Below are 27,722 nucleotides of genomic sequence, written 5' to 3' on the forward strand. Positions count from 1 at the left end.
AGAGTGAAGTAACTGTTGCGGCAAAGTAGACAACGTGAATGGATAGTATGTTGGAACCACCTCTGGCATCCAGAAAAAGTCTCTGACAGTTCAGATAAATTGAAACCTTCAAAGCAGGAATTGCAGTCTATAAAAGACAGGGATCAAAGGAGAGGACCAACAAGGATAATAGGCCATTAACTTTTCCTCCTTAAGCAATGAAGACATAAGTCTGGGAACTCATAGATCAAGTCTTGTGAACTGTGTGTAATTGCTCTTATTGCCAGAGGGGGGAGACAAATGTTCAACACGGCGGGTTTAACCAAATTGAAAGAAATCCAGCTTCTTAAAGTTCATGTTTATATCCAATTTCTGTCTTCAGTTGAAATAAATGGGCTTGGGGTTAAGTGCTGCAGACATTTTTGGAAGGCCAGAAGGTGATGAGAGACAAATACATTTTTGGTTTTGGTCTTTTCATTGGATTCACTGATAGTAGGAAAAATATAGAATGACATGAGCCAGTGATTCGTGATCAGTTTAAAATGTAGGGCTTTATCAAGACAGCAAAGGGAGTCATGGGAATGGAGCTGCCTAACTTTTCATGTGCCTTGTTTTTCACTAGGTCCGTCAAATGCTTGTGTGACTTCAACTGCACACAAAAATCGAAACGAATCATGGGAGAAGAATATTGCAGCTTATATTTAAGATTGATCCCCCATCTGCTTCACATAATCAGTTTTTTATGGTATGTTAACCATTACTATTTTTGTTTGGATGTGTTTGTTGTCTGTGCCATAGCATAAAATATCTGAAAGTAAAATTGAAGGGTTGGGTAAGCGCATTAAATAGGAGTCATCATGATGATCCCATGGTCCTATGTTCACTTGTAAGAGACTGGTACAGTAAGAGATGTATTTGAGTTGAACTTTGCACAAGAACAAAGGTAGATGTCTAAAATGTAACTCGGTTGGTAAAAAGGTTTCAATGTTAGTTGGCTTTAAGCAGTAAGTGGTTGGTTTTGATATAGTAATTCAACACAACTCAACATACATTTGACCTGACATTGCTGAGAATTGTCTCCTGGGTATTCAGCTGGTGGACAGATGCCCTGGGGGGAAAAGGACCCTATGGGAACAATGATCCACTCCCACTGAATACTAGGCCTATCTCCAAAAGTCATAGACAACACATTTCTCTGGAGATTTTGAATCAAACTTTGCCTCGATAATGCTCCGGGAGCAAAAACTCCCCAAGTTCAAGTGAGATTTTGAATTAGCACTGTAACAGTTCTAGCCATAGGATAGTGTTGACCCTCACCATTTTACTCAAATGTTATTTTAATAAGCTTATCTTTCCAAGAGTTAGGTGAGAAGATTGATATCACTTTCATCTCTGACTGAACATCAAAGACACCTCTATCAGGAGGAGTTATGATGTTGCATAAACAGCTATCTCTGCCAGAAGATTGTATAACATAGCCTAATCCTTAAGCCACAGTTCTAACAAAATTCTGCATATAAGTATTTACACTTTTTATACATGTTTTACAAATGAGATAAAATGTAAATAATTCGTTTTTGTAGCTGTTTGGTAGCAGACAGCCCAGTCTAACTAATATGTTGTGGGGGCCTTTCCCCCCTAGTTTATATGTAAATCCTGCTCTTTCAGGAATGAACAAAAATCTCATTATAAGCACTTACAAAGACTAAACAAGTAGCAAATGAAAATCAAAGAGTTGTTGATAGCTTAATTTTGCTAGCTTCAGGCACAGTAGGGTTTAGCTAACATGCTATCTTGGGACATCTTTTCCCAGTTCCCTATGTTTATTAAGGTTGTAGGAGGGTAAGGGATGTTGTTACATATTATAACAGCATGAGCTGCACTGACGTTTCAAATAGCTTACAGTTTGGTAAAATAGGTTTAACCCGTGTGCCCTCAATTTAAGAGCACAGATTTTAAAGAGTCTAACTTCTGTAGGCTTTAAGCTTTGGCTGAGTATTCAATAGCCCGGCGCATTCTAGGCCTGTGTAGGCTGTTTCGTCATGAGCCCAGGATACGGCCTGAAGATTTCGGCCTTTTAATAAGGCAGTTTTTTCTTACCAATATAACTTTTGCTGCTTTGCTAAAGTGCTCATGATGGGTTAAGCCGGGTCTTTGTAATATAGCATTAAGTATGGTCATTTTACCTGCTCTTTTGTAATATAAAAAAACAAAGAGTATTATTTAAAAAACATTTGCCAGGAACAATACAGATAATATCTCATGAACGTCTCCATCTGTTTATTTTGTTTAATGTCTTTTGGCTGTTGTTTGGGCTGGTTTCCAGCCTGCGTATTTTTGTTGACTCAAAGCCTAGCATATTGAGAAAGTTTTGAACATACTGATTAAATTCATGTGCAGAGATAGCCACCCTCACCTCACTGTCTATGACCAACAGATAGCATCCAATCCCAAACAATTCATGGATGTGAGAGCAAGGAAGCATGGCAAGAATGCTGTTGCATGTTTGGACTTTCCCCAACCAATTCATATAAAATGAGACAAAAAGATCTGACAGCAGCATCTGATGATATCTGTGCTTTTGTTGTTTTGGTATCTCATATGTCTCTTCTGTCTACTAAGTAAGCAGAAATAACTGTCTCTGTACAGTAGAGTCAGTCTTAAATTGACCCAAATGAGACATGTTTACTCCTTAAGAGAATTTAAGTTTAGAACTTCTAATTATGCAACCCAAAACAGGATTTCAACTCTAAATCACGATTTCCTTGCTACAAAAAAACAATTACGGCTTCATCATAATTTGTCTTGCAACAGGAAAAGCCAGTTCCTCACTGTCACGAGCTGCACAGTCTGGAAAAAGGAAGATTTGATTAAGGAAATAAAATCTCCTACTCATTTTTGCTTAATATAAAGCCCCACTGTACAGAACAGCACAGTTCATGTCAGACTACGCCGCTGCAACTCACATGACTGCCATACATGAGATGTGTGTCAGATTAATTTACCTTCTAACTTAAACCTACAAATGTTTATACACAGTGATAAACAATGACAAATATTCCCCTTATCCCTTTGCTGTGGCTAATTACATCTGCTCAGACAATCTGTTTTCACTTTTCCAGCCTTAACTTTCACATGGTTAGAGAGTGCATTCAAAGGACTTGAAGACAAACAGACAGTCAATAATGAAGTTAGACTCAAATGTAAACCCCTGCAGTAAAACAACTTTATTCTCATTAGATCCATACAATGAAGGTAGGGGTTGTCATTGTTACTGTAGGATATAAACAGCGGTCACACAAAGAAACATTGCATTTGCTTGTAAATGCTTATAAATAAAAAAAAAAAGTTTAGAAGGTATTCAGTGCAACTGTTCAAAATGTAATATAACAGAGAATAGGCAAAAAAAAAAATAGAGAGTGATATTCCTCAATGTGTACCTGAAGTGAGTACTGGAGATAGCAGCAAAGTAAAAGAAAAAAACAAAACAACAACACAGCTGATGTTTAAGATACTTTCAGACTGCTGTGGCAAACCCTATTCGATTGTTGCGACGGTCAAACTCTGTGTAGTAGCGGGCGATGAAATTTGCTCCCAAAATCCAGATGGGACCTGCAGGGGGCGGTACATCCAAACCCCTGAAGGTGACGGTGCAGACGTCGCCCTCGATCTGTGTTTGCTGGAGACAAAAAGAAAAGTGAGTCTTTGCACGACAAGCCACTATAAAAGGAACAGTACAACAGTTTGCATATTTTGTAGGTATTTCCACATATATTTTGTGCTCCTTGTTATCAGATCATTTTCAGGAGTTCATTGGGAATTCCAAGTGCTGCGTGACCAGTAAGCACTTCTTATCAGCACAAAATGAGCCCAAGTAAACCCAGCGCATGCTTTAATTTCTTCATCCACAGTTTAAATCAACCACCTAAGTGAAAACATCTGAGGTTGAGCATGTGCAGGGTCTTTAAAATGTAACAAGGGATCATGTTTTATAAGTCAGCGGAGTTTAGATTAGTGTCACAACATAGAGTGCCTTATGTCAAATTCCAACCCGGTCTATTCATGCTAAAATGATTCAGCGTTGATCATCCTGCTTAGTTATGCTGCTATAGGCTTAGACTACCGGGGAAACTGGCACCTTGAGCTCCTCTCTCTCTCTCTCTCTCTCTCTCTCTCTCTCTCTCTCTGTGCATATACATCATATTACTGCATGTATCTATCTGTAAATCTCAGTCACTAACCACCTACTTTCCTGAGAGCTCTTGAGCTCTCTTAGGCTCCTCAAGATCATTGGTTGACGGCCTGCCAGAACAACCCCCACCCCTACCCCCACCCCTACCCCCTCCCCACCGGATCGTTGGTTGACGGCCTGCCAGAGCAACCCCACCCCGGCCGAAGATTTCTGCCTTTTAATAAGGCAGTTTTTTCTTACCACTGTAACTTTTGCTGCTTTGCTAAAGTGCTCATGATGGATAGGCCGGGTCTTTGTAATATAGCAGTAAGTAAGGTCTTTTACCTGCTTTTTGTAACATAACAATGAGTAAGGTCTTTTTACCTGCTCTTTTGTAATGTTAACAGACAAAGAGTAAGGTATTTTACCTGCTTTTTGTAAAGTGTCTTGAGATAACACTTGTTATGAGTTGACGCTATACAAAATAAATTGAATTGAATTGAATTGAATTACCCATAAGATATAATCCTCCTGAGGGAGCGAATACTCCTGGCCACCCAGGTGGAACGTGATAGTGGGCAGCGTCTTCACAGTTTCACAGTTAACTTTGTACTAATGGAAGCAACACATGTAATGAGTAATGACAATGATATTCGTTCTTGTTTCAAGGCAAATGTTTATGGTGGGAAATCATGTTGCGTGTGTAAAATCTTACTCCACTTTCATCCAGCTGTGCTCCGATGGTTTTCATAAGGACAGACACAGAGGAGGCAGGGCCTGTGATGTAGGAAGAGCCTGTGTCGATTACAGCTGTGCAGCCCTCAACACAAAACATCATCTCCACCCCAACAGAAACACTGAAGGAATGAAAGAAGAGGTTGAAAATAAGACAGATGTTTCTTGTATGCGTGTACACACATACTGAATAAGTAATGAAGAAAAGCTCTCACCCTTTCATGGTTACTTCCCACTTGCCCATCTCTCTGGTGTCCATGTAATTAAAGCTTCCAGTGTAATAGTTTGGATCAGTGCCCCCAAGAACCAACTCTCCACCGGGGGAGTGTTTAGGGTCCCTAAAAAAAACATTCATGCTTTAAGCCTGACTTTGAGATGCACTTTTTAATTTTGAGTGCTGAAGCTGTGATTTGGGGACTGTTTTGTTGATGATGACTGCCTCTGCTAAGGTTTAATTATATGACCTGTATCACTCCAATGGGACCTCCCATTACAAGGAAAAACAACATTATGTCATTTGAACAGTTTTCTTACTATGATAAATGAAAAAGAAATATGCAAAGACATGAGAAAACAAAAACTGCATTTTTCTCAATCTTCAGAATGTTCTTCATTTTTTTCTTTCTTTATTAATAGCATGTTTTTCTTTAACTCTGCCCATGAGATAGAAAAACAAATTCCAACAAGAACAGATCAAGTTTCCCCTATTTTTTTATTTCTCTTTACTCTGTCATTTCTCCAACTATCTTAATTTTTCTTTATTTTGCACCCCTGAAACGCTGTTTTCATTAAAATTGACAAAAGTGAAATGACTTCAACCCACCTGCTGTAGTAGACAGAGAACACCTCTTCCTTGAGGACATGCTGAGACATGATGCGATCAAACACCGGTGTGATGCCGTCAATGGCCACGTTAGGATAACCCATCCCCAGGACTCCATCAAACTTTGCAAAGATGAAAGGCATGGCAGACAGAGAAGTGGCTTCAGCAAACACCTGCACCACAGGAATACCTCCGACCTGCAGGGAGCGGAAACAAGATGAGTGTCACAGTGAGGCAAAATGAGAGCATTGGTGTACACAGATAAAACTGATACTTTTTTCTTTGTCTTTTTTTACAGAGCATTGACTTTGAACTCACCACGACCACATCCTCGCTCAGAAATCCCCGGACATTTCCAGAGGCGTACTGGATGGAAAATCCGGTGCCGTTATCAACATGAGTCTGGGATCTGGAGGCATCATACCTGTTGTGAGTAACTAAAAGTTCAAAGAGCATTTGAGTGATGAAACAACCATGTATTTGGAAATGTTTTGACATACATTATGCAAATCTAATTTATTAACAAAAACATTCTGGATGACTATATACTATATATTTGTAAAGATTTGAGGGTTGCAAATGCAGGAATGTGAAAAGAGTTCTTAATTGAATATTAACATTTAACCTTTAAAATTGATGATGGGGAAGAGTTAGTTATTTACTTATCCAGCAGTTAAAAAAACATAACGTAACTATGTTACGTCTGATATTTATCAGGTACCACTGAAGGTTTTTATAGCTCTTTTGCTAAAAGCAGTTTTGTACTGCAGCTGGAAACAAGGTTATACTGTATAGCTATCAGAATGAATTTAAACATTTAAATGTCTGACCTACAGCTTAACAATGAGCTGAAAACTCATTTTAAAGCTCCACAAAGCCAAGGCTATATGCCATTATGGTGAGAATTACTTCATTGTCACATTGTCATTTAGACAAAGTAATTATATAGTAATCAATCATTGCTGCTTGTGTGTGTGGCAATGGACACTTACAACAGGCTGTGGAGAAAGGTGAGCAGCTTTGAGAAGGCACCCACAAGTTTGATGAGCCGGTGTCAAACACGACATTGAACAGCTGTGCCGGAGAGCCGATGCTGATTTCCCCAAAGTACTGAGTCTGTTGGGAAATTACAGAAAATGTATGATTGATTTTGTTCCAAAACATTGTAAACTTGAATTCATTGTAACATTGTTTGAATGTTCCCTATTTGATTACTTCAGAATGTCACAAAAATTGTTTTAAGGGGATGAAATATGAAGCATTTCTTTTGACTCATACAGAAAGTATAGTAGTGGTCATTTAAAAGTAACTGAATCTGCTTTCAGTTTCAGGCTCACATTTTAAGGCTAAATAGCAAATGTCATAACATTTGGTATAGATTTTCTACAACATGCATTACCCAGAACCCTCATAAAAATATACAAAACAGGTTTTTCATATTTTTCTCTAAATATAAAATGCATTAAAGTGTCTCACATCCAAGTAGTTGGTCAGAGGCGTGGGAACTGTGCCGTTGTTGGTGTCGTCTGTGCTCATCTGGGCTAGCTCAGTCAACACCTGCTCTGCAGAAACACCCATCTCCTTCAGTGTCTCCCTGATAGTCGGCATCTTCTGCAGGCCAATCCTGGAAAGAAACCAGACGAGCGAGTATGTTGTAAATTCATCCGCCCAAACAGGGACCTTGGGATGTAATGACATTAGAAATCTTAGCTCTACATCTGATACAATCTGGTACATATGCCTAGTCATCATTCCAGATTTACAATGAGCTTTTAATAAAGCACGGGCTGCTTTGCTCTCAGCTCCTAGCCAGTAAATGAAACAAAAACACGTGTTGAACCAATACTAAAGACAAGATCTATGGTGATGAACCCATAAAACTTGTTTTGTTGCTGTTTTTGTTTGTTTTGTTTTTAGCTGTCACTATTGGCAGTATCATTTTTTTTCTTATAAACCTGCAGTTACAAAGGAAATCTTTAACGCTGTACTATATTTTATTCTTCCAGCATAGCAAGCATGTAGAAATGTAGGAACAAGGCTCTTACCTTATCAAAGCATGGCTTGAAGTTACTGTCAATAATAGGGCAACCAAACACATCCAATAATTCATCTGTAGTGCCATAGCAATTTCTCCGATCAGAAAGGCAAACCTCGTTTTCCTCTCTTTGTGGATATTCTACCTTCATAAAATGTTTACTGTGTGTAGGCTGTGACTCTCTTTTCTTCTATGTCCATTCCCTTTGACTCTTTTTATACCATGTCCTCCTCTCAATCATGGGCCACTGACCGGCTGGGAGCTTTCCTGGAGGTGACCACTTGAAAACAAACTCCACTCCTCCCCTACCCTCCCGCCTTGGTCACACAACCCCTTGAGTGATAAACAGGTCCCAGTGAAAGGTCTGAACTCTGACCTCTTAAATTACACTCAAGACAGAAAGCAGGGGTGCAGAACCCCCCTAGATTGCTGATGTTGATAGGGTGGACAACTTGTCGGCATTGCTGTGAGAACCTTTAGACAGGATTGAAAGATGCTCCTGAGCTGTCAGGGCAGATTAGTTCATCTGCTGGAAACAGGCACTTTTTTATTCTATTGGTATTTTCTTTTCACTAGCTTGCATTCTTGTTTTTTTGCAAAATGTCAGAATTTATAAATTTCTTCCTCTCACTCCATCTGCCCCACCTTCTCAGCGTATGCCAATGGGGCAGAAGATTTCTCACCAAAGGAAATATGTTCTGCTCAAGGTTTTTGCGTATACAAAGGACTTTATTTCCTTCTTACTAGTGCCATGTGCTTGCTCTGTGATTTAAGTCCAATGTCTGTGCATAATATTGCATTATTTTATTTTGATTTTACTGTTGATATTGTCCTTGTATATGCTGTCTTCTGTGTGCTCCTTGCTGCAAAACAAATTTCCCCTTGTGGGACAATATAAAGAATCTGAACTTCATTATATTAAGTGTCCTAAGATAACTTGAGTTAATTATTGCTGTATGAATACAATCAACTGATTGATGTGACAAAAACTGTTTGAATTTCAAGGAACAACCTTACTGAAACGTAGCATTTTTCTCTCTGTGGTTGATTACACTAGACCTCTCTTTTTCCCAGCCATGAGGATACCTTATCTGTAAAGCAGACAAGTTTTACACCCCTATGTACATCCTCCTCTCAAGATGTCTCACCTCATACAAAGTTCATCCAGCTTTAGGTTGTGCATCTTTTTGTGTTGATTTTCACATAATTAACCTACAGGGGTAGGACAATACACATATGTAAGTTCAGTTCAAGGTCTCAGACGAGGATTATTGGCAGGAGTCGGAGCCCATGTTGAGCATATAATGCGGAGCAGGAGATTGGCAGAGTGCTGTGTTATTACGTCGTAGTCCTTGCAGCAACGCACAGGCTCGACACAACTTAACACCTAAGTGTTAGTTCTCACTGAGTTTTTACCACAGGACGGATTCCCACAGTATCTTTCCTCTCAGGTTGGGGTCGTGTGTTGGTGCTGCACCGACCACCCAGTCAAGCCAAGGAGATATGTGAGGGTCCACGTCAGGCACAAGCTGGGACAGCCATGCTAGAGGCCAGAGGTCAGACATTAAGATAATCCCTGTGGGCAGAGCTTCCAGAAAATGAGAGATTTGTTTGTCACAGTTTCTGAATGCAGGAATGAATCAACAACTACAGCACTGTATTACAAAGAGATTTACATACAAGTTGTGTTTGCTTTCATTAGCAGTGGCATATAAGTAAATTAGATTATGTAAATGGTATCCATTATTTTTAATGAATTAATTTTTTATTGCAGCTAAAATTGTTCAGTTGCTAGCTGAGTTTTGATTTCCAACTGGCTTAAGAAAACCAAAAGGAAACCAATAACAGTGAAAATGATCAATGAAATATGTTGACTGGTATGCTGCTAAGTTAGGTTGCTCGATCCAACATCTATTTCTTATTGGCTCGTAAAAAACACAGACAATTTCCATGACACGATTAAGTAATCAACACACTCTCATCCAGTCTGTTTAATAGTAACATTATTAATAGTAACACTAGTTATAGAGTTGTAGTTCAGAGCATTACCATATTTGGGGCGGCTGTGGTTCAGTGGTAGCATCGACTGTTTCTGAACCGGAACGTTAGGGGTTCAATCCACAGTCGGTGCAGCCACATGTCGATGTGTCCTTGAGCGAGACCCAAATTGCTCCAATGTGTATGAATAAATTAGTTAAGACTGATTGACACTTTACAAAGCAGTCTCTGCCATCATTGTGTGAATGGCTAAAGCTGTGATTGGAAAAACTCTTTGAGTAGTCAGCACTATATACTATACAAGCTCAAGTCCATTTTCCATTATTACCATTAGCAAACCTGAACCAGATGGAAGCTGGCCATCCGCTCTATTGAGTGACAATTACAAAGTGAAATGTGTCACTCATAGTAATAAACCGACAGAGAATAATCATATCAACCTGCAGCCTGCCTTGCCTTTCAAGAGGTTTAATTTTGAGTATTAGCTCATTGTTTAGCTGCCAGGCACACAAGTTTCCTGTTTTGTTTTATTGGCATCACTCTCATTGCACCATTTTAGCCACACAAGCAGCTATTTTCAGTAAATAGCTCTTGTGATCCACTCAACACCATCTAATCAACCACAAACAGCAGACTGGCACAGTAAGAGAGTATTTTACGAATATATTAGTGCAGCTGAACAGACAGAATTTCCCCTCTGGAGTTAAACCAAATGAGGCCTAAAAGGAGAGTCACATTATACGTATGTATTTTGGCCCGTTTTTGCGCGTTGGCAGTGATTACCCTTTTTGAATTGCTGGAAACATGTTAGAAAACTATTAGCTATGAAGACACCTAACTGAATCAGTCAGTTCTATAAGTATTCAGTTGGGGTTAAGTTTTCTTTAACCTGACAGACTCAGTGTTATTTTATCAGAATTCTACCTCTTGACTTGCTTTGCTAAAAAGATACCCCCTTGTCTCTTTCCCACAGTGCCTGGAGAAACCAATGCGTCACTCCTGCCTGGCCTTTTCACTGGTGGGCATGGGAAATCTAAGACTGTCTAATACAAGATGATTTATTTGAGCTTCTTGTGTTTTTGTGTCATATTTTCTTAGAGGCCTGTAAGTCAGGATGTAACTGTGACTTTCTTCAACAATCCTAAAATGCCAACCACCATAACTTTTCTGTATTGCAAACACATTTAAGCAAAACATTTGTGGTTATAAAACAAGGGGCTGAAGATAAAGTTACAGCAGACTGAAGCTCAAATGAAGCTCTGCTGATAGACACACAACTAAAGCAGAATTTAGCTAAGAGGATCTAGCAGGCTTGTGAGCCATCCGTCATGATAAGAGAGATATGAAGCAGAGCAGTGCTTGAATGCAGGAAATAAGACTTGAGGGAAGTTATCACTCCGCCAAACAAGCCTTACTCCCACAAAAACTCAATCTAAAACCAGCTGTAGAGAGCCACAGAATGATAATTGTTTATTTAATTACATTTCTGAGAACCCACTTCAAACAATATAGCACAAAAAACTGTGAAGAATAACTAAGTTGGACTTATTTTATGCATAATTATGTTTCTAAATCTAAAGCCAGTGCACGCCAGATTAGAGTAGACAAGTCTGAGATTCCATCTGGATACAATATGAGTGAAAATATGTGGGACTGTCTTCACAACAGGAGGTAAAAAGTGCAAATTGAGACCAAAAGTCCTCGATAAAACATATTAATGTCAGAAAGTGGGACATCCAGTCCACCAAATATTTTGTGGATTGATTGATCAAATTAAATCTTTTTTTTTTCTTTTTTTTACGTGTTTAGCTTTAACCAACAGCAAAATGCTCCCAAACTCTGAGTGTTGCTTGCAGATATAGAACAACAATAATGTGTTGCACAAGAGTTGCTATTGAATTAGAAGATTTATTTGCCAGTGGCTGGTAGATGTATTCGACTTTTAACCTTCAGTCTTTGTTTAAAACATTGGAAAAGATCATTTCCTAATCTGGTTGTTTCTCTTTTGACCTTTTCAGAGGCATAAATATGCTGTAAACCTCTTAGCCAGCAGAGGGCAGCGTTTGATTAAATATTCACATCAGACAGAACTGAGTGAAACCTGAATGAAACCTGAGTTTCACCTGCGGGAGTCAGCATGTATTCAGGAATTACACACTTGCACAAAGTCATAGGCAAACTAAAAATAAATATATAAAATAATAAATAGGCTTTTTTAACAGCATTGATTTATCATAGTGTATAAAAAACATTGGTGTTACTGATTTAATAACTTTTTCTAAATTAAAAACTGTTACTTATTTAACTGCTCGCTTCCATTCAAGTGACTTAGTTTGCCAAACAGTGAGCCACGATGCACAATAACAGTACCCCTGAAATGGAACATCTACAGGGAGATCGGCCATCATTAATTTGGTCATTTACATTTGACATCTTGACACTGTGACATTAAGCAACATGTCCTCTATGAAAAAGGCCTATACATTTTCAAATGCACAACATCAGATGCACACGGCTAGACTATATTGGAGACATTATGTGGCATCACATCTTTTCAAAAGTTTCAAAATGAAAACAATGATATCCTAAATATTAGATAAGTAAACTAAAAATGACAAATACCAATGTAATAATAAGAAACCCCAACTTAGCCAAAAATTCCAGAAAAAATTTGAAGTAAAAAGAAAAAAAGAAACGTTAAATGACTTTAAAAAAAAGATGTTTTAAAAAAAAGAAAAAAAAGAAATACTGTTGTGGTCTCCATAACTGAAACAAATTCACATTCAGCCAAGCCTATAAACAGATTTTAAGCTGTATGTCCTGTGTCCTCTCAAAATATGAATGGAATTACTTTAAAAACAGTGTGCTGTAAATACATTTCACCAGTGAATTTGTTCCTGTTGACACATTGCAGGTTGCAGGTTCTGGTTACATTAAACCTCTTTGTGAGTATCTGTCTGTAATCTCTGATTTATCTAGGAGAGATAACATGAATACCTGAATAGCGTCCTGTGAAGATGTACTTCCTTTCCCAGAGAGCTCTATTAGGAAGCAGGTACTCTTTACAATGAATTTTTTTTTTTTTTTTTTTAAATGTGATACTTTTCTAAAAATAAGAAATCACTGCCTTCAACTTACACATTTATGTATGTATGTGTTATGCAAGGCCAATATGAGAACATGTGTGTTACTGTGTGTTATGTCTTCACGGCTCTGTGCACAGCATCACGAGAGAGAGACGGGAGCTGCAGCCAGCTGATATAAAAAGACACCCAGCAGTGGAAGCTATGTAGCCAAAATGATTCAATAAATGAGTGAGCAGAGCCAGAGCACAAAGCTCTGTGAAGACAAATGTTTTGTACTTTAGAGTCTGGCTAATACCAAAAACAAGGCAGTTCAGGCTGCATGCAAGTCTAAAGCGATTCCCTGGCTCATAGAAACAGCCCACAATAGAGGCTAAATGAGACACTTACCCGCAATGAGACTAAATATGCAGCTTAAAGTTTTTCATTGTTTTCTTTTCTTTCTACTTTATCAAATGACTATTACTAAACTACTAAGTGAGAACTTATGTACAAAGAAGCAAAATGTTTTGTTGCCATTTCATTTTCTAAATGTTTTACAATTATTTTTAATAATAATTTTATCCGAGCTGTCACTATAGGACTATGATGATTGCTGTCGGACCTGTAAAGTGCTGTAAAAAAGAATGACCCATTTGGGACAAAAAAGCCTAAATCTAAATCCACTGACAGGAACTGATAATGGATTTTTTTAACCTCATTGTTAAAAATGTTTAAAAGTTAAACATTTGAACAGTGGTTGAACCACATTATAGAGAAAGGTATCTGCCAGGAGGGGGCACTATAATTACATTTTATAGCATCTTGTCAGCTGCTAACAGCCATGTGAAGTGATATTAAACCTTTTTTCAAAGTCAGGATGGTTTTACTAAACAGTATCAACAGTATGTTATGTTGACCACGGACCTATTTAATATTTTCATGTAAAAATGTTGACCGCAGACATTTTTAATGTCCTCATCACTATATGACAAGGGACAAGGGATGAGGACAGCCTGATAAAAGACAACCTTTATTAGAAAGTTACTCTGATACACTGATTCCCAAAGTTCTGACCATGGGTGATTCAATCTTTGCCTTTATTGGAGGAAAGAATGGGCCATTACATGCAAGGCTGGATTCAAACCAACAGCCTCTACTACAAGGACTATAGTCTCCAGACATGGGGTGTGCAACATTACCGCTAGGCCATAGCCCCAAATATTTGCTTAATTCTGAAATATATATTTTTTGTTTTCAGGGAATACTGTATGATGTAAAATCCTGCACCCCTGGACTTCATAACCACAGAAAACAGGTTCCTGTGTACGATGCTCACTGCTTGCAGATAAGTTACAAGGAAATGATAAATACTTGTTTTTCAAAACATCAAATAAAAGTACAAAAGGCAAATAAAACCCCATGATATCTCCTCACCATGAAAAGCCAAAAAATTAGCATGGAGTCAAATATCTCGTCTTATTTCTCCATCTTTTGATCGTAAATTAATCAAATTATGTTGCAAATTCTTGTGATTTTGTCTCATTACATTGTTGGAGGATGACTGGAGTGTGTGGATTCAAGGTAATAGTTTGAAAGAGTTGTGGCAGCATCTCAGAATTCATGAAACATCTTTTTGATGCTTGTAGTGAAAGATCTCAGCTATCGATCTCAGATGTTGCTACTCCTCGTAGTGTAAGTAGCCTAAATGTTTTAAAAAGCCTGCCTGTCTGTTGTGTCTTTATCTGACAGATCAACAATTCCAGTTAATTATTTTTCCACTTTTCGGTGCTTTCTAAAAATAACCTGGAATATATACATACCTGTCCCAGATACATTACAGCTCTGCCTTCAGTGATTAAACTGTCAGTCCTCATCATGTGGATTGAGGATGGCTCAGAGGCAAATGTGTTCCGTATTTGTCATTTACACCCCATGAGATTTCATAGAGAGAGAGATTAAAATAGCAAAAAGTGAATAGAGTTCATTTTATTGGCCATTCTACTCATTAATATTCCATTATATCCTGAAGACTGGGTTGAATTTCTGTGTAAAAGTTTCATGAGGTTCAACTCATATTTCCCTGCAAACTTGGTAAGTGAAAGGTTGAATTGTTGTTTCCATTCTGCAGTGCTTTTGAAGCTCAAATTGCTCTCTTGTTCTCACAAGTTCAAAACTGTTTACAAAATGTAGAATGAGGACTGATACTACAGGAGGACATACCTTCTTTTCTTTGGCCAAAAAGGTATTTTTAAAGTTTATGTGAATGATTCAGGACTGGGGTTATTTAAAGTTAAAATGATACCAAATATTAAACAATATTAAGAAAAAACAAATAATATCAATACCTGTTTGATTCAAGGTTACTAAAAGTCCAACACAACCTGTGATGGACACAGCCACACAACAAAAGGTTGTAGGCCACACAACACTTGCTAGAAACGGCAAGGTCTGTGCCGGTGTTACGGTTAAAAGAGTTAGCATGTTAACTGGTGACTGTCAGCCGAGTGAGCCTGGTTGTCATACGTTACGTGTCCTAACGAAAGCCTATTTGTTTAGATTTCATTAAAACATATCTTATAAGTAATTTTGACATTATGATAATACAAAAACGGAACGAATAGGCATTTGTTAGGACACTTTCAGTCACGTTTGTCTGAATGTCATCAGTTAACATGGTCACTCTTTTAACCGTAACACCAGAACGTCACTTCAGTGATATTGCTGATATTTAAATGAGAATCCCTCTCCTTACACCTGTAGGATTAAAGTCTACAAACATACAGGCAGCATTTATGTATTATTGATTGGTCTGGGTCCATAATGCTGCTGTGTGAGAGGTGAAGGGCAAGAAATTCTTCATCATTCAGGCATCGGTGAGTGCAAATTAGCTAGCGTTAACTAGCGATAATATCAGGATGGTATCAGCTGTAGATTTGAGTGTTCTGGGGCAGTAATTTGAGTTAACGGCAGGAATATTTAGATTTAGTTGGAGAAGTCCGATGTTTCCCCTCACAGGTGAGGAGGGTCTAACTGCGTTAATCCAAAAACGTCCTCCTTTCTGTTTTTTTTTCTCCGATTAAACTCTGTAGAAGCAAAAGTCGGGCTCGTCTCCTCGTCAGGTAGTGTATCATATTAAAAATATCTGTATTTCATTTGAATAATTTAAAAATAAAACAGATAAAGACATGTAGGCCTATGGGAAACTGAGACCGGTAACTTCTCAGTAGTGTACAGTGGTAGATTGCGCCTTTCTTGCCCTCCAGGTAGGCAGCCATAAGAGTGTGACGTCACGTGAAAACTATGAATTAAAAGAATAACACAGGCTATTTGTTTGGTTTGGCATTTGTCTATTAGAACTCTTGATTTAAGTAAACACAACAGATTTATTTTGTCATTGTTCGTTTACTAAGTAAAGTTTTATGAATTAATTTCTCTTTTCTTTTGAGTTACCTGGCTGATGTGCTCTCCTTCCTGTTTTGAACAAAGGATGAGGCTGAGGGTGGAACTTGGCTTTCTGGAAGAGGACCATACCAAGTTCTTGGATAGCATGGGGGGATCTGGGTGCCTTGGTGTTAACTTTTAGTTATCTTGTGTGTAGTCCTCCCCTGTGTGTTAGTTTTGGTTTGGTCAGCTGGTTCAAATATCCCCCTCAGTTCTCATTTTGTCAGGGCTGTAAGTTTAGTTCATATCCTGTTCAGTTAGCACACATTTTCAGTAGAGTTATGTTATTTTTGACCTTTTAAAAAAAATCCTCCACTTGTTTATTTTGATTAAGTTACTTTTATTGCTTTAAAAAAAAAAATAAGATAAGTCCACGACACAACCTATATTGGGTAATTTCTTATGTTACTTAAAACCGCAAGTGGTGATGAAGGGCCCTTGTGAATGTCAGTGACCGCTGGGAGCGCAGCAGCAGAGGGATGTGGCTAAGCAGTGGGCTCTGCAGATTGATTTGTGTAAAAGTTGTATTACTGGCAAGTAAGCAGTTCAGGCTACAAAGTGTGCTGCTGCAGTGGCGTCTTTAGGCGTTTTCACATATGCACTCCTGAAAATATGTGCTCTGGATGTTCTCCTGACCTGGCTATTCACACATGCATTGCACGGCTGGAGACTACTCCTGTCAGACAGGACGGGTGGTAAGAATGTTTTGAACTCCAGCAGAGTTTTTACATTTTAATTTAAACCTCTGTGATGTGCTATAAGTTAATCAAAATTATTTACATCCAGGTTTTTTTAAAAGTAGTCAGACCATAAGATCCCTACAATAAAGTGTGTTGCAGCTCTTAAAAGAAGCATCTCTCTGTCATCATAATAATTTAGACCTGCACTTTTATTTAAGCATGCATGCAATATTGTGCATTTATCATCAAGTACGATTTTGAGTTTTAATAAGGATGACCAAGCTGCAAGATGCACAGAGCCCAGTGAGAGCGGTGGCTTAAAGGGCCCATATCATGCTTTTTCTGGTTTTATATGCTCTTTAGTGTGTTTTCCATGTGTCCTGTGCATGTTTAGGCACATCTATTTGCAAAAATTCAAAGAACAAATCAGCAAACACTTAACTTCTGTATATTACAGTAAATAAACACACGGAAAACAGGAACACAAGGAGGGTGTTATGACAAAATAAAACAGGAAAACATAACGAACTAAACTTGGAAAACATAGAATAAAAATACACACTGGGGAAACAAACAACACTATAGGATATATAAAAAAAAACCCAAATAAGACAGGAAATGACTACTAAGCAACAAAACAAGGAATAAACTAATTAAACAAGAATAAACCATGACAATTGTTCACTAATGGAAAACAAAAGAATATAAAAAACAATTATATAACTTTACTTGGTTTGTTTATTTGAGGTAGCTGTAACAAATAAATAAGATTGTTTGAAACGGTAAAATGTATTATTAGGGACATATTATGAATAAAATGAATCCATCCAGTCCTTTGTTTGTAGTCTGCATAAGTCTTAACAACACTGAAAGTGAAAAGTGCTCCGTTTCAAACTTTCTCAGTTTGTGATGTCACAAGCTGGATTCTGGTAAAACAAATACCCTCCCCTGATATCTCCACCCATGGACTCCATCCCCAGCCTAGAACAAAACTTTTGCGCAGGTCTGCCATTTTTAGTCTTGCTACAAAGGAGTGATGTCTACCAGGAAAACTCAAGGGGGACTCATTGCATATAAAGAGACACACACACCAAAACGGAACGCTCTGAGAGAGCTGGTATATACAGGATTACAAACCTCCTGTGGTACTTGATTCATGTTATATTTTGACCAAAGCACTGCACAGATGTTTCATTTAGACCACAGGGGACTGTTTGAAAAGGTGTAAAATAGGTATAATATGCCCTCTTTAAAGCATTATATTACAGCATCCAATACAGATTGGTCAGTTACAGCAGCTTCACACCTGTTTGTTTAGCAGACCACTACTATGAACCAACCAGTCCTATTGATGCAGCTCTGATCAAAGACTCTAGAAGACTACATGTAATCACATCATTCTGCAGACAGAAGTCTGTTAATTTGGACTTCACTCTTTTTACAGTTTGAAAATAATGAAAAGACACTCAAACAGGAGAGAAGGGGGTTAAAGATTAAAGGCACAAAAAGCTGTTGGCTAGGTAAGATAAAATGACTAAACTGGGAGGTACGTGAAGGAGGCACATGAAGTGAACACTAAATATAATACATTGTGCTTTGGTTTATGTTTGTAGTCTGAGTTGTATTGTTCACCAGTGGGCTAACATGAGCAGCAGTAGGGTCTGTACAGAGCAAAGGAAATATATGAGAAACTATCTCATATTCTTCTATCTAACGATTTAGTTAAAGTCTACAAACAAATACATGCATCTGATTTTAAATGTTTTCAAAAAGAACTATTGTCACTTCTCCAGTTGCTATTGGGAATGAAAATGGGGCGGCAGAAGCTCAGTCTGTAGGGACTTGTGTTGGGAATCGAAGGGTCACCGGTTCAAGTCCCAGCACGGACCAAGTCCGGAAGTCTTAATTGCAAGTCCTCTATTGATAATCGCTGGCTACACCTGAAGCCACGAAAAGTTGGCCATTGCTCCAAGACACTAATATCCTCATCAGACATTGGCTGATGGGTTCTGAGATTGTTAGATCGTAAAATGTTAAATGTCAACAGATTGACAGTCACAAAGCAGAAACCCTCAATCAGGTGCTGCTGTGATCCGCCCTATGATGTTCATTTTGTCTGACTTCATTTCCACTTGACTTCAAGTGGAAATGCTTAAATATGAATAAGAACAGCGTAAGACAGCTTAGAGTTTACCATTGAATGGAAACAGTTCTGACAGTAGAGTCTGAAGGACTATTTCTTTAGTGGAAGATGTGTTATCCTTTTCAAATCAATAAAACTCTTTTAGGTCCACAAACAGTGTCTAGACTTGCATACTCAACCTCATAATGAACATTTTCACAACAAACAGCACCTAGAGAAACATAGTGGTTGTGCATGAATGACTGTCTTTGGCTTTTTGAATTATTTTGTTCTCATTTCCAGACTAAAGTCAACACAACCCTGCTCTCTTCAAAGCTGCAATGTTCTCTGCGCCTGAATAATTCAATATTGCTCACTGTCTGCGCCTGTTGTGTGCTGCATGGTTAAGACTCAGTGAAGGGGAAGGCTCAATGCATGGGGACAGGCTTTGTTTTCTACGCCCGCAGCCAAGCATGGGTCTTATGTAAGGGAGGGGGGTAGGATGGCCAGAGTACAACATCCACTGCATGACAACTCATGTCGCTCTGTCATCATGTGTCTTCCTCATCCCTCCTCTCTCACTTTCTATGAGCTACAGCCTCACTGATGCCCTAGTTTTTCAGGAGTGGTGAAAATCATTGTCATGAGCAGGAATCTGCTGCGATTTAACCGTTTCTTTCATTCTGTTGTTGTTCTGAAGCTGTCTTTGAGTCTGTCCATGTTTCCATATATGTCTTCAGTGCTTATCGTTATCTTTTCTTCAAACCCCCGTTGTCTCTGGTCTTCTCAGAACAGGCATAATTTTTAAACATGACAAAAGGTGATTATCATAAGGAGCACTTTGTTTTGAGAATATGTTTTTTTTTTTCACGTTGTGCAAACAAACTGCAACAAACCAAAAGAAGTTCACTACAAGCTGCAAATTCAGAAATGATGCCTAAATGAAATGTAATACATTCAAGCAAATGCACTGCAAGCACATGCAAAGGCAAAAACCCATGAAGCCGGAAAAAAGTTGCCTCAGAAAAAAAAGAAGCAAATTCAGTCATCAAAAAGGAAGCTGGGGACGCAGATGGCCTAGCAATTATGTCACGCGTCATGTACAGCTCGGATCTTAAATAAATAAATAAAATAACTTAAAAAGAAAAGGAATCTCACCAGGTCTGTTGTTTTATGCTTTTGGATTATTATACTCTTTTCTGAATTTGCAGCTCAATTCTCCAAATGGATAACTTGCAGCATGTTTGCCCTTGTTGGCCGCTGTATTCTATCATGCAATATTTACAAATGTTCAATTTACCAGAGCAAATGTTAGTATATGAACAAAATACACACCTAAAGTGAAAACAATGCTCATTAAAAATCTAACCACTCGCAGCATTCATTATAGGTTTCTGTGAAAGAGGATATTTGAACTCTTTATCCTGTGAGACATCTGGATTATGAAGATTCTGCTGCTAACTCCTGCATTATTTAACAAACCTTGCAACCATCTGATCCTTCACAGGTGTAAAAAAAAAAAAAGTTGGTTTCTCATGATTTCACACAACACAAACAATGGGTCTCTCAGATGATTTTCTCTGAAGTACAAATAGCTGCTGATTTCATCTTTGTGTCAGTATGTTTACTTTAAGACTTAGAAATAGAGGCAGTAAAAGAACACAGTGTGTGCAGTAGAAAGTCGGAATGGTGGGTAGTTTTTTTTCCTCATGTGGAACAGAAATAACTCTTTTTGAAGTCCACTTAACAGCTGTGCAATTGTGTTACCCTAATCTCTCTCACATGCACATGAAGGTAACTAAAGGCATCAGTCTGTCTAAAAGCTACACACACTGCCAGCCAACTAGACTTTAATTTGCATGACTAAAAAAAGCAATACTCTGAATCCTTTCAAAATGAAAAATGATTTGATTCCCCTACTCCTCTTGACTTTACTTAGCGCTATAGCTTGTTTCAGCTAAATGTTGACTAAATGGTGACTTTGTTGACTTGGATATTATAGTATTTGTCATATTATGCTGCGAAACACAGCTTTTTTTCAGTGGAAATTCTCCCCAAAAAATGAAATGTAACCTATTTTGCACCAAACATTAGGCATTAAGAGTTAGCTACCAGTTGAATAAAGTGTAGCACTTAGTAACTAAAGAGGGCGGCAGTAGCTCAGTCTTGAGGGTTGCCTGTTCAAGTCCTGATACAGACCAAAGAATGGAAAAGGCGACTGGTTGCTGGAGATGTGCAACTTCACTTCCCTGGCCCTGCCAATGTCAATGTGCCCTTGAACAAGTCACTGAAACCCAAACTGCTCAGGTGTTTGTTCATATAGCCTATAGCATATATGATGTCCTTTCTTCTTCTAAGAACCACTTCTTTCAATAAAAGGTTGTGGAGACCAAAAACAGAGATAAAAGAAGAGTGACGTCTAACAAGTCTAACAGACATCAAGTGGCCAGACAAACAACACCAATGAGGAAATATCTTGTTACAGTATATAAATACTGAATGTCTAAACTAAAAACTACTACCAACTGTCAAAAATGTTATCGCAGGCTTAACAAAACAAAGTTTCACCTTCTCTGCCATCGGTTTTGTTTCACTTGTATACCCTTATCCATAGATTACTAAATTACACAGAAATCTGATAAATAAATAACTGTAATTGAGAGAATACCTTTATGCATTTCTCTTTTTCTCTGACTGGCATGACAGATCGATACTATGCAGGACTTCGTGGTTAATATTTAACTACCAGGCAATGATTGTGGCCTCATGACATTCCTGAAGTGTGGACGGCCAATCTCATGCCACTCATAAAACTAAACACACTCTGTTACATAACTCTACTGGATTTGCATTCATTATTTCTCCATGTTGTTGCTTCAGGCTCACCTTTGTGTACCATTCAAAGTCAGGCCTTTCTTATTTGTGGTGAGGGTGACACGTAATGTATGACTGTTTATTTTCTATTCTTGTAAAAAGAAAACAGTTTGTTCAAATTGCTAAATCTTGTTTAAAGTCAATAAAGTCAACAGGGAGTGGAGCCTGAAGTTTCTGTTTGTTTGCTGTTAGATATTAGCATTGAAGAATACACAACCAAAGTTATTTAACATATAGAACAAGTTAAAGAATACATAAAGATAGCTAGTATGATAAACATTGAAACATAAAGATTAATAAGTTCAAAAATAACAGGACAGTTTAGCTGAAATGCATCTAAATTCAAGACACAGATGTTGTGTTTTTCTCATGTCCCCCACCTTGGCTTATATTTAGAAAATAAACAGTATTACACTAACATAATGACAAAAAACGATCACATCTCACCCTAATTTGTAAAAAAAATTAAGTTAAAATTAAGATTAAATTAAATCAAATAATTGCAGATATATAGGAATTTTTACTGGTGTATGAACGTGTTTAAGGGCTAAAGTGCTTGGGATAAAATGTTTTGTAAAAACTTTAAAATAAATGTACTTTATTTTTGCAATAAAAAAGCATATTTTCCAGAAACATGGCCAGGTTTGGTAAACTTAAACATTTATCTCTGATATGATTCTTTTGGTGAACATACGTAAGTAATGAATCACATATCTGTGCTCAACTTGAACATGAGCAGAAGTCTAACTCCTTACATTTACTCAACACTGAGCACAGAGTAGGTGTGAAGGACTTCTAACAGAACAGTTGATATAGACTAGTTTGTTTTTTGGTTAACTCATAGCTTCATTTATTGCACATAAATTGACACAGAATGATCGTGGCTTATGTGACATCCACATAAGAGTATGTTACTCTTCTTTTCTCTAGTCCTTGACTAAAACAGCTTTATATGGTAGGCTGTCCTGTCCATGTCAACATGATTTTAAAGGCGGCCAACAATAGTACAGGTGCGTGACTCATGCTTCTAACTCATTGTAAAAGTCATGGCTGGGAGAGACATTTACATAGACTTGACTTTGCTGTATTTATGTGTAAAAGGCAGCACATTCTTCCTTTAAGTGTAACAATATTTTTTATTGTGAAAAAGCCAGACAAAAGTTCAGAAAAAAAAAAAAACTACTTTCCTCAAATAAACTCTGAGACATCATAGTCGGAATTTCATTTTATCTCAAAATTTAAATCAGTAAACCATGCAACACTGTAACCCCAGTCACATCTGGACTCAACGACAAAGCTTTTGTAATTTAATGTCTAGTTTCATGTGATAATGTTAGAAACGACTCACCAGGCAGCTGTAACTTTCCCCACTGAGAATGCCACGTGACTTTTTTACTTGATTGAGTTTCATGTTGGTTTAACAAAAGTCAACAGGAATCGAGTAAATACACAAGCCATAAAACAAAGAATGCCAGACATATTATATCATCTTACGACAAAGCCTTTCTTTAAGACAAGCAGCAGAGGTAAAAGTGACACAGTTCAGTCACTGCAAACACAACAAGCACTCAACATTGAGATGAAGTGAGATGGAAAGCTGCCTTTCATGCTCTGCTATCCAGGACACTGCCCTCGTAGCCTGTGGGAGAGTGCCAACCTCTGTACTTTATCTGAACAGGCAGAAAACACAGAGAGGTTGTTATTCCCTCTGTTCCCAGCATGTGTTTCTCACCTGATCCCCCCCACGCTCTGTCCAGGCTGCAGACAGCACACAGATTTACTTTTGTCCCTGTCAGATACTGACAAATCTTCCCTTATGCATTAAAAAATAAACACATTCGGCTTTATTTCACAGCTGATGTGAAATGATGTCATTAAGACTACTTCAATAATAACAATAATTACCAGGAAATAATGTGTGAAGCTGTCAAAAGGACTAAACAACAAACCCAAGTAGCCTAATAAACTGCAGTTGCTCATGAGCATCTGAAGGGAATAACACAACATTTGATCTGAACTATAGGATAGGCCTACTGATATCACCTTCTTTTTTTTTTTTTTTAAAGCTGACAACTAAGGCTATAAACTTTACTCAGTTTAGTTTGTGGGCCCCTTTGTTATGTGCTGGTTTGAAACATCATCTTGCCATCGATCCATATGGAGCGTTTATCAATCGATTGATTGCTGGAGCTTCTATAGCGGGATGAGACAACAGACTATGGATTAGACGCACAGGTCGCTTTAGTCCGTCTGAAAACGCGTGTGGGCCGGAGGGCTGGGCGGAGCTTTAGGTTCCGATAGGTGTAGGGTCGAGTGGGATTTTCCCTCGTGGAACAACTGCTGGACGCATGCGCTCCACTCTCCCCACTCTCCCTCCTCCATCCAGAGCGCAGGAGCAAACAGAATGAACTTGTCGCGCTACCTGCTTAAAGGAGCCGCCGGATGTATGAACAGCTGAATGGGTAACTGTTTTCCTCTTTTTCGAAAGTTGAGAAAATAGGAAATGATCGTCATAACAGGAGGCAGAAGTCGAAGATTAACGCGGAGAGGGTTTTAGTGTAAAACGGGCAATCAGGGAGCGGATTAGATCCAACAGCGAGGAATCAGAGATGCGGAAACAACAACAGAAGCGACAACAGTACGGATTTTAATCTATTTGGATATTTATTTGCACTGGGAGCAGCATGCCTCGGCTCAGGAGAAGAGGGAAAATGTTCCAACTTGGAGTGACACCCAAACATCCTGAACTTTTCCGTCTGTTGCGACTCTCCGGTGATTTGTACACCTTTTCGCGGTTATAACAAGGGTTTCCTTCGGACCTGAGTCACCATGTCAAAAGTCCTGCAGAAGAAGAACCACTGGATCAATAAAGTGAACGACTGCGCGCTGAACCCGGACGCCTGTGGAGAGCTGAACGTGGAGCTGCTCGGCGGGGCTGAGAATGGAGAGTTCGCTTACATTGGTCAAGTTAGGGAGGATGCTGCGCTGTACCAGGACGGTAAACTCAGCAAGGGGGAGCTAGTGCTGGAGGTGGAGGGTCTGGCTGTGTCTGGATTACCTCTGTATGACATTTTAGCTGTGATTAAGTGCTGCCAAGGTCCTGTCAGGTTGAAAACTGTGCGTCAAGGTAAGAGAAAAATGAACTGAGACACTCAGGCTACAATTTGTGCATGTGGAGGTGCGATATCCCAGTGGAAGTTGTAACTTAATCATCTCAATATGGCGCAATATAACAAGCTCATAACAATACAGTGATGAATGTGTGGAGTAAGGCAGTTTATGTGCTGCTGCTCATCTTCTCCGCAGCAGCCAAGAGTTTTTCCTTTGACATGAAGCTGGCCTGACAGCCTTCCTTCCCTCCACAGACACTGTGGGTCAGACCTGCGGGGTCACACATTAGACCCCTTACTGCAGCTCTAAATCTTCATCTGCACTCCAACACTAACAGCACACCCTGTCAGCTGCTGCCCGTTTACTACTCTGCCATCAGAAATGGAACATGTTTCCAAACTTTTGAGAGGCGTGCTGGAGGCTGCTGTCACCTCATGGGGCTTCTTGTTTTCTCTGCTTGAAGAATGATTCCATCTCATTTTTTTTTTACCCACCTTGAAATTTCCCAGTCCTATGCCTTCTTAGAAGTAAAAAAAAAATCATAATGAATGAAACCTTTAACTCTTTGTGCTTTCTTAATAAAACTGTTCGATCAAAGTGATAAAAAGTTGCCTTAGAGCCAAAAATGCACCTTCAGGTGTTTTTAAAGACCAAAATTGCACCCAAACATAAAAAAGTCAGCAACAAAATTATAAATGATGTTGAGAAAAAATATTTTGTCTAAAGGAAAGGAAAATTTCAATGTTTGTAACAATTTTTCCCGTCCCCAAACCGATTATAGAACCTAGCAGCTGAATTGGCCAATCAGTTCCAGAACACAAAAATAGATTAAATTATTGGTAAAAAGAAACACTCATTGCTGACATTTTGCGGTGACAATCATTACACCATTGTGTTATTTATTATAGTCTCATGATGCTTTAAACCAGAAAAAGGTCCACATTTTGTTTTTTTTTGTTTGATCAGTGCATTTAAAGCAACTTTGGGGCAAACACTGGAAAAAGCTCTTTTAACATGTCTGAAATATTTGACTTATCAAACCCTTTCTTTTAAACAACTTTGCCTAACTGACTAACAGTTCCTGCTTTGCCTCTTTCTCTAAAGTAATGCTGTTTGTCATAAATGGGGGGATGTGTTGTTTGTTAGAGCGGGCTTCACTGATGGGCAGATGGAGTTATTTCTGGAAGAGCTTGCTGCGTGTCAGATGAGCTTGACCCATTGCCCACGGTCTGATGCGTCTGCATCTGTCTGAGAGGCCGAGCGATGCAGCCAATGGTACAAACTTTAAATCTTTTCCTCCTCAGAGTCTCCAGTGCAATGTGTGTAGTGTTTGTTTTCCTTCATCCTGGGCTGACCTGGATGTTCTGAGAAGCCTGAGTGAATCACTGACATTACTAAAAACCTCAAATCTTTTGTGTTTCACCTCAAATGTCTCGTTCCACACATTCCCTCCCTTGCTCACACAATCACACGATATTTGTCAAGCCTTGCACTGCCTTCTCCCAGGGGAAATCATTAACTGTGTTACGTAACAGCGGTTTAGTTTCGGTGTAGCATCATTGCCTTACTATTGCGCTGAAGGTCCATTAGAATCTGAAGTGTGCACGCCTGACCTCTGCAGCCGAGGTCTCGACCCTTGGGAACAGAGCTCAGCACTAATGCTGCTCTGTGTGTGCGTTTGTTCGAAACATTATCGGGCCAGACTTGCACTGGGGAGAGTTTTAATATCCATCAACAGTTTTCTAATTATTCTGAGCTTGTATAGAAACTCTGTTGCAGCACTCTGACTGTAAACGTAAAGGAGATCCTGAGCCATCTTTGTAGCTTTGTCATTAGTTTCTTGCATAAGTCAGCAGATTTACTTAGTCTCTAATTAAAGGGAAAGGATTTTCTTGAGTAGCTCACAAGACCTCCATTGTGTCTCAGTCTGTCTGAACATGGGGTATCCGAGCTGTGCCAGACTAAATGATGGGCTGTCGGGACAGATCAGGTCCCTTCACTCTTCAAAAAGAGTTGTGGGTCGGATTACTGGAGGCCAGATCGCCTCAGTACTTTAGGTTTGAAACTCTATCAGTGTGTGTGCTTGTGTGTTTGTGTGTGCAGGTAGACAGGCTGTCCCCCCACAGGTGTGTTTCTCCCACTAAGGAATGCAGAAAGAAAACCACCTGAATGAAGTATATGCATTCCTGTGGAGAAGGTAGAATATTAAACTCGTGGTTTTATTAAGCAGAGTAAATGAGTTATGAGAGAAAGGGGGGAAAAAAAAGATAAGAGAACTAAATACTTACATGTATCATGATATCTTACAAGCCAGAGCTATTTCTGGCACATAAGATGAAGGCCGACTGAAAGTAAAGTTAGTGTTACATTTACAGTACTTAGTAATATCTGTTAGCTTAACTTTTATACTGCATTCCTGCTGGTTTTTGAAGTTTGTCTCAGGTGTTTTTTCCCCGCTCTGTGTTATTTTCAGGGGATTGTTAAAAACGGAGTCAGTTAATCTGTTTTTTTTTTCAAGAACAGAGAGTGAATACATCACTGAACGCAGGACGCTTCTCTTGACACTCATACAGCATAATCGGCTTTTGAATTAGAGATATTTTGGTCCTACTACTGTGTGTGACTCTCGAAATATTTGCAGATCTCTGAACAAGACTCAAATGAAAAAAGTGGTGATGTTCATATATC

General features: G+C 38.7%; 2 protein-coding genes across 15 annotated transcripts in view; one reads left to right on the forward strand and one right to left on the reverse strand.

Moving 5' to 3' along the window:
• Window positions 1-3,170: 3,170 nt before the first annotated feature.
• Window positions 3,171-7,845, reverse strand: ren (renin). Its single transcript, XM_065961803.1, has 9 exons — window positions 7,754-7,845; window positions 7,185-7,332; window positions 6,701-6,824; window positions 6,027-6,145; window positions 5,709-5,905; window positions 5,101-5,223; window positions 4,866-5,007; window positions 4,664-4,762; window positions 3,171-3,658 (listed from the first exon to the last, which is right to left on the reverse strand). Exons 1-9 carry the CDS (start codon window positions 7,828-7,830, stop codon window positions 3,497-3,499), a joined length of 1,191 nt encoding a protein of 396 aa, XP_065817875.1. The 5' UTR covers window positions 7,831-7,845; the 3' UTR covers window positions 3,171-3,496.
• Window positions 7,846-24,314: 16,469 nt separating this feature from the next.
• The window catches only part of LOC109980984 (membrane-associated guanylate kinase, WW and PDZ domain-containing protein 1), an 87,279-nt gene continuing 83,871 nt past the window's right edge, over window positions 24,315-27,722 (forward strand). For 7 of the 14 annotated variants that reach the window (XM_020629581.3, XM_029276555.2, XM_029276554.2 and 4 more), the window contains exon 1: window positions 24,323-25,050. In XM_020629581.3, coding sequence (XP_020485237.1) covers window positions 24,753-25,050 — 298 coding nt within the window. In that variant the 5' untranslated portion in view covers window positions 24,323-24,752. Of the gene's footprint in view, window positions 25,051-27,722 lie in introns of all 14 variants that reach the window. The other 7 variants (XM_065961644.1, XM_065961646.1, XM_020629586.3 and 4 more) reach the window with 3 other exon arrangements.

This window comes from Labrus bergylta, chromosome 12 (assembly GCF_963930695.1).
Source record: "Labrus bergylta chromosome 12, fLabBer1.1, whole genome shotgun sequence".
In the NCBI taxonomy this organism is placed as follows: domain Eukaryota; kingdom Metazoa; phylum Chordata; class Actinopteri; order Labriformes; family Labridae; genus Labrus; species Labrus bergylta.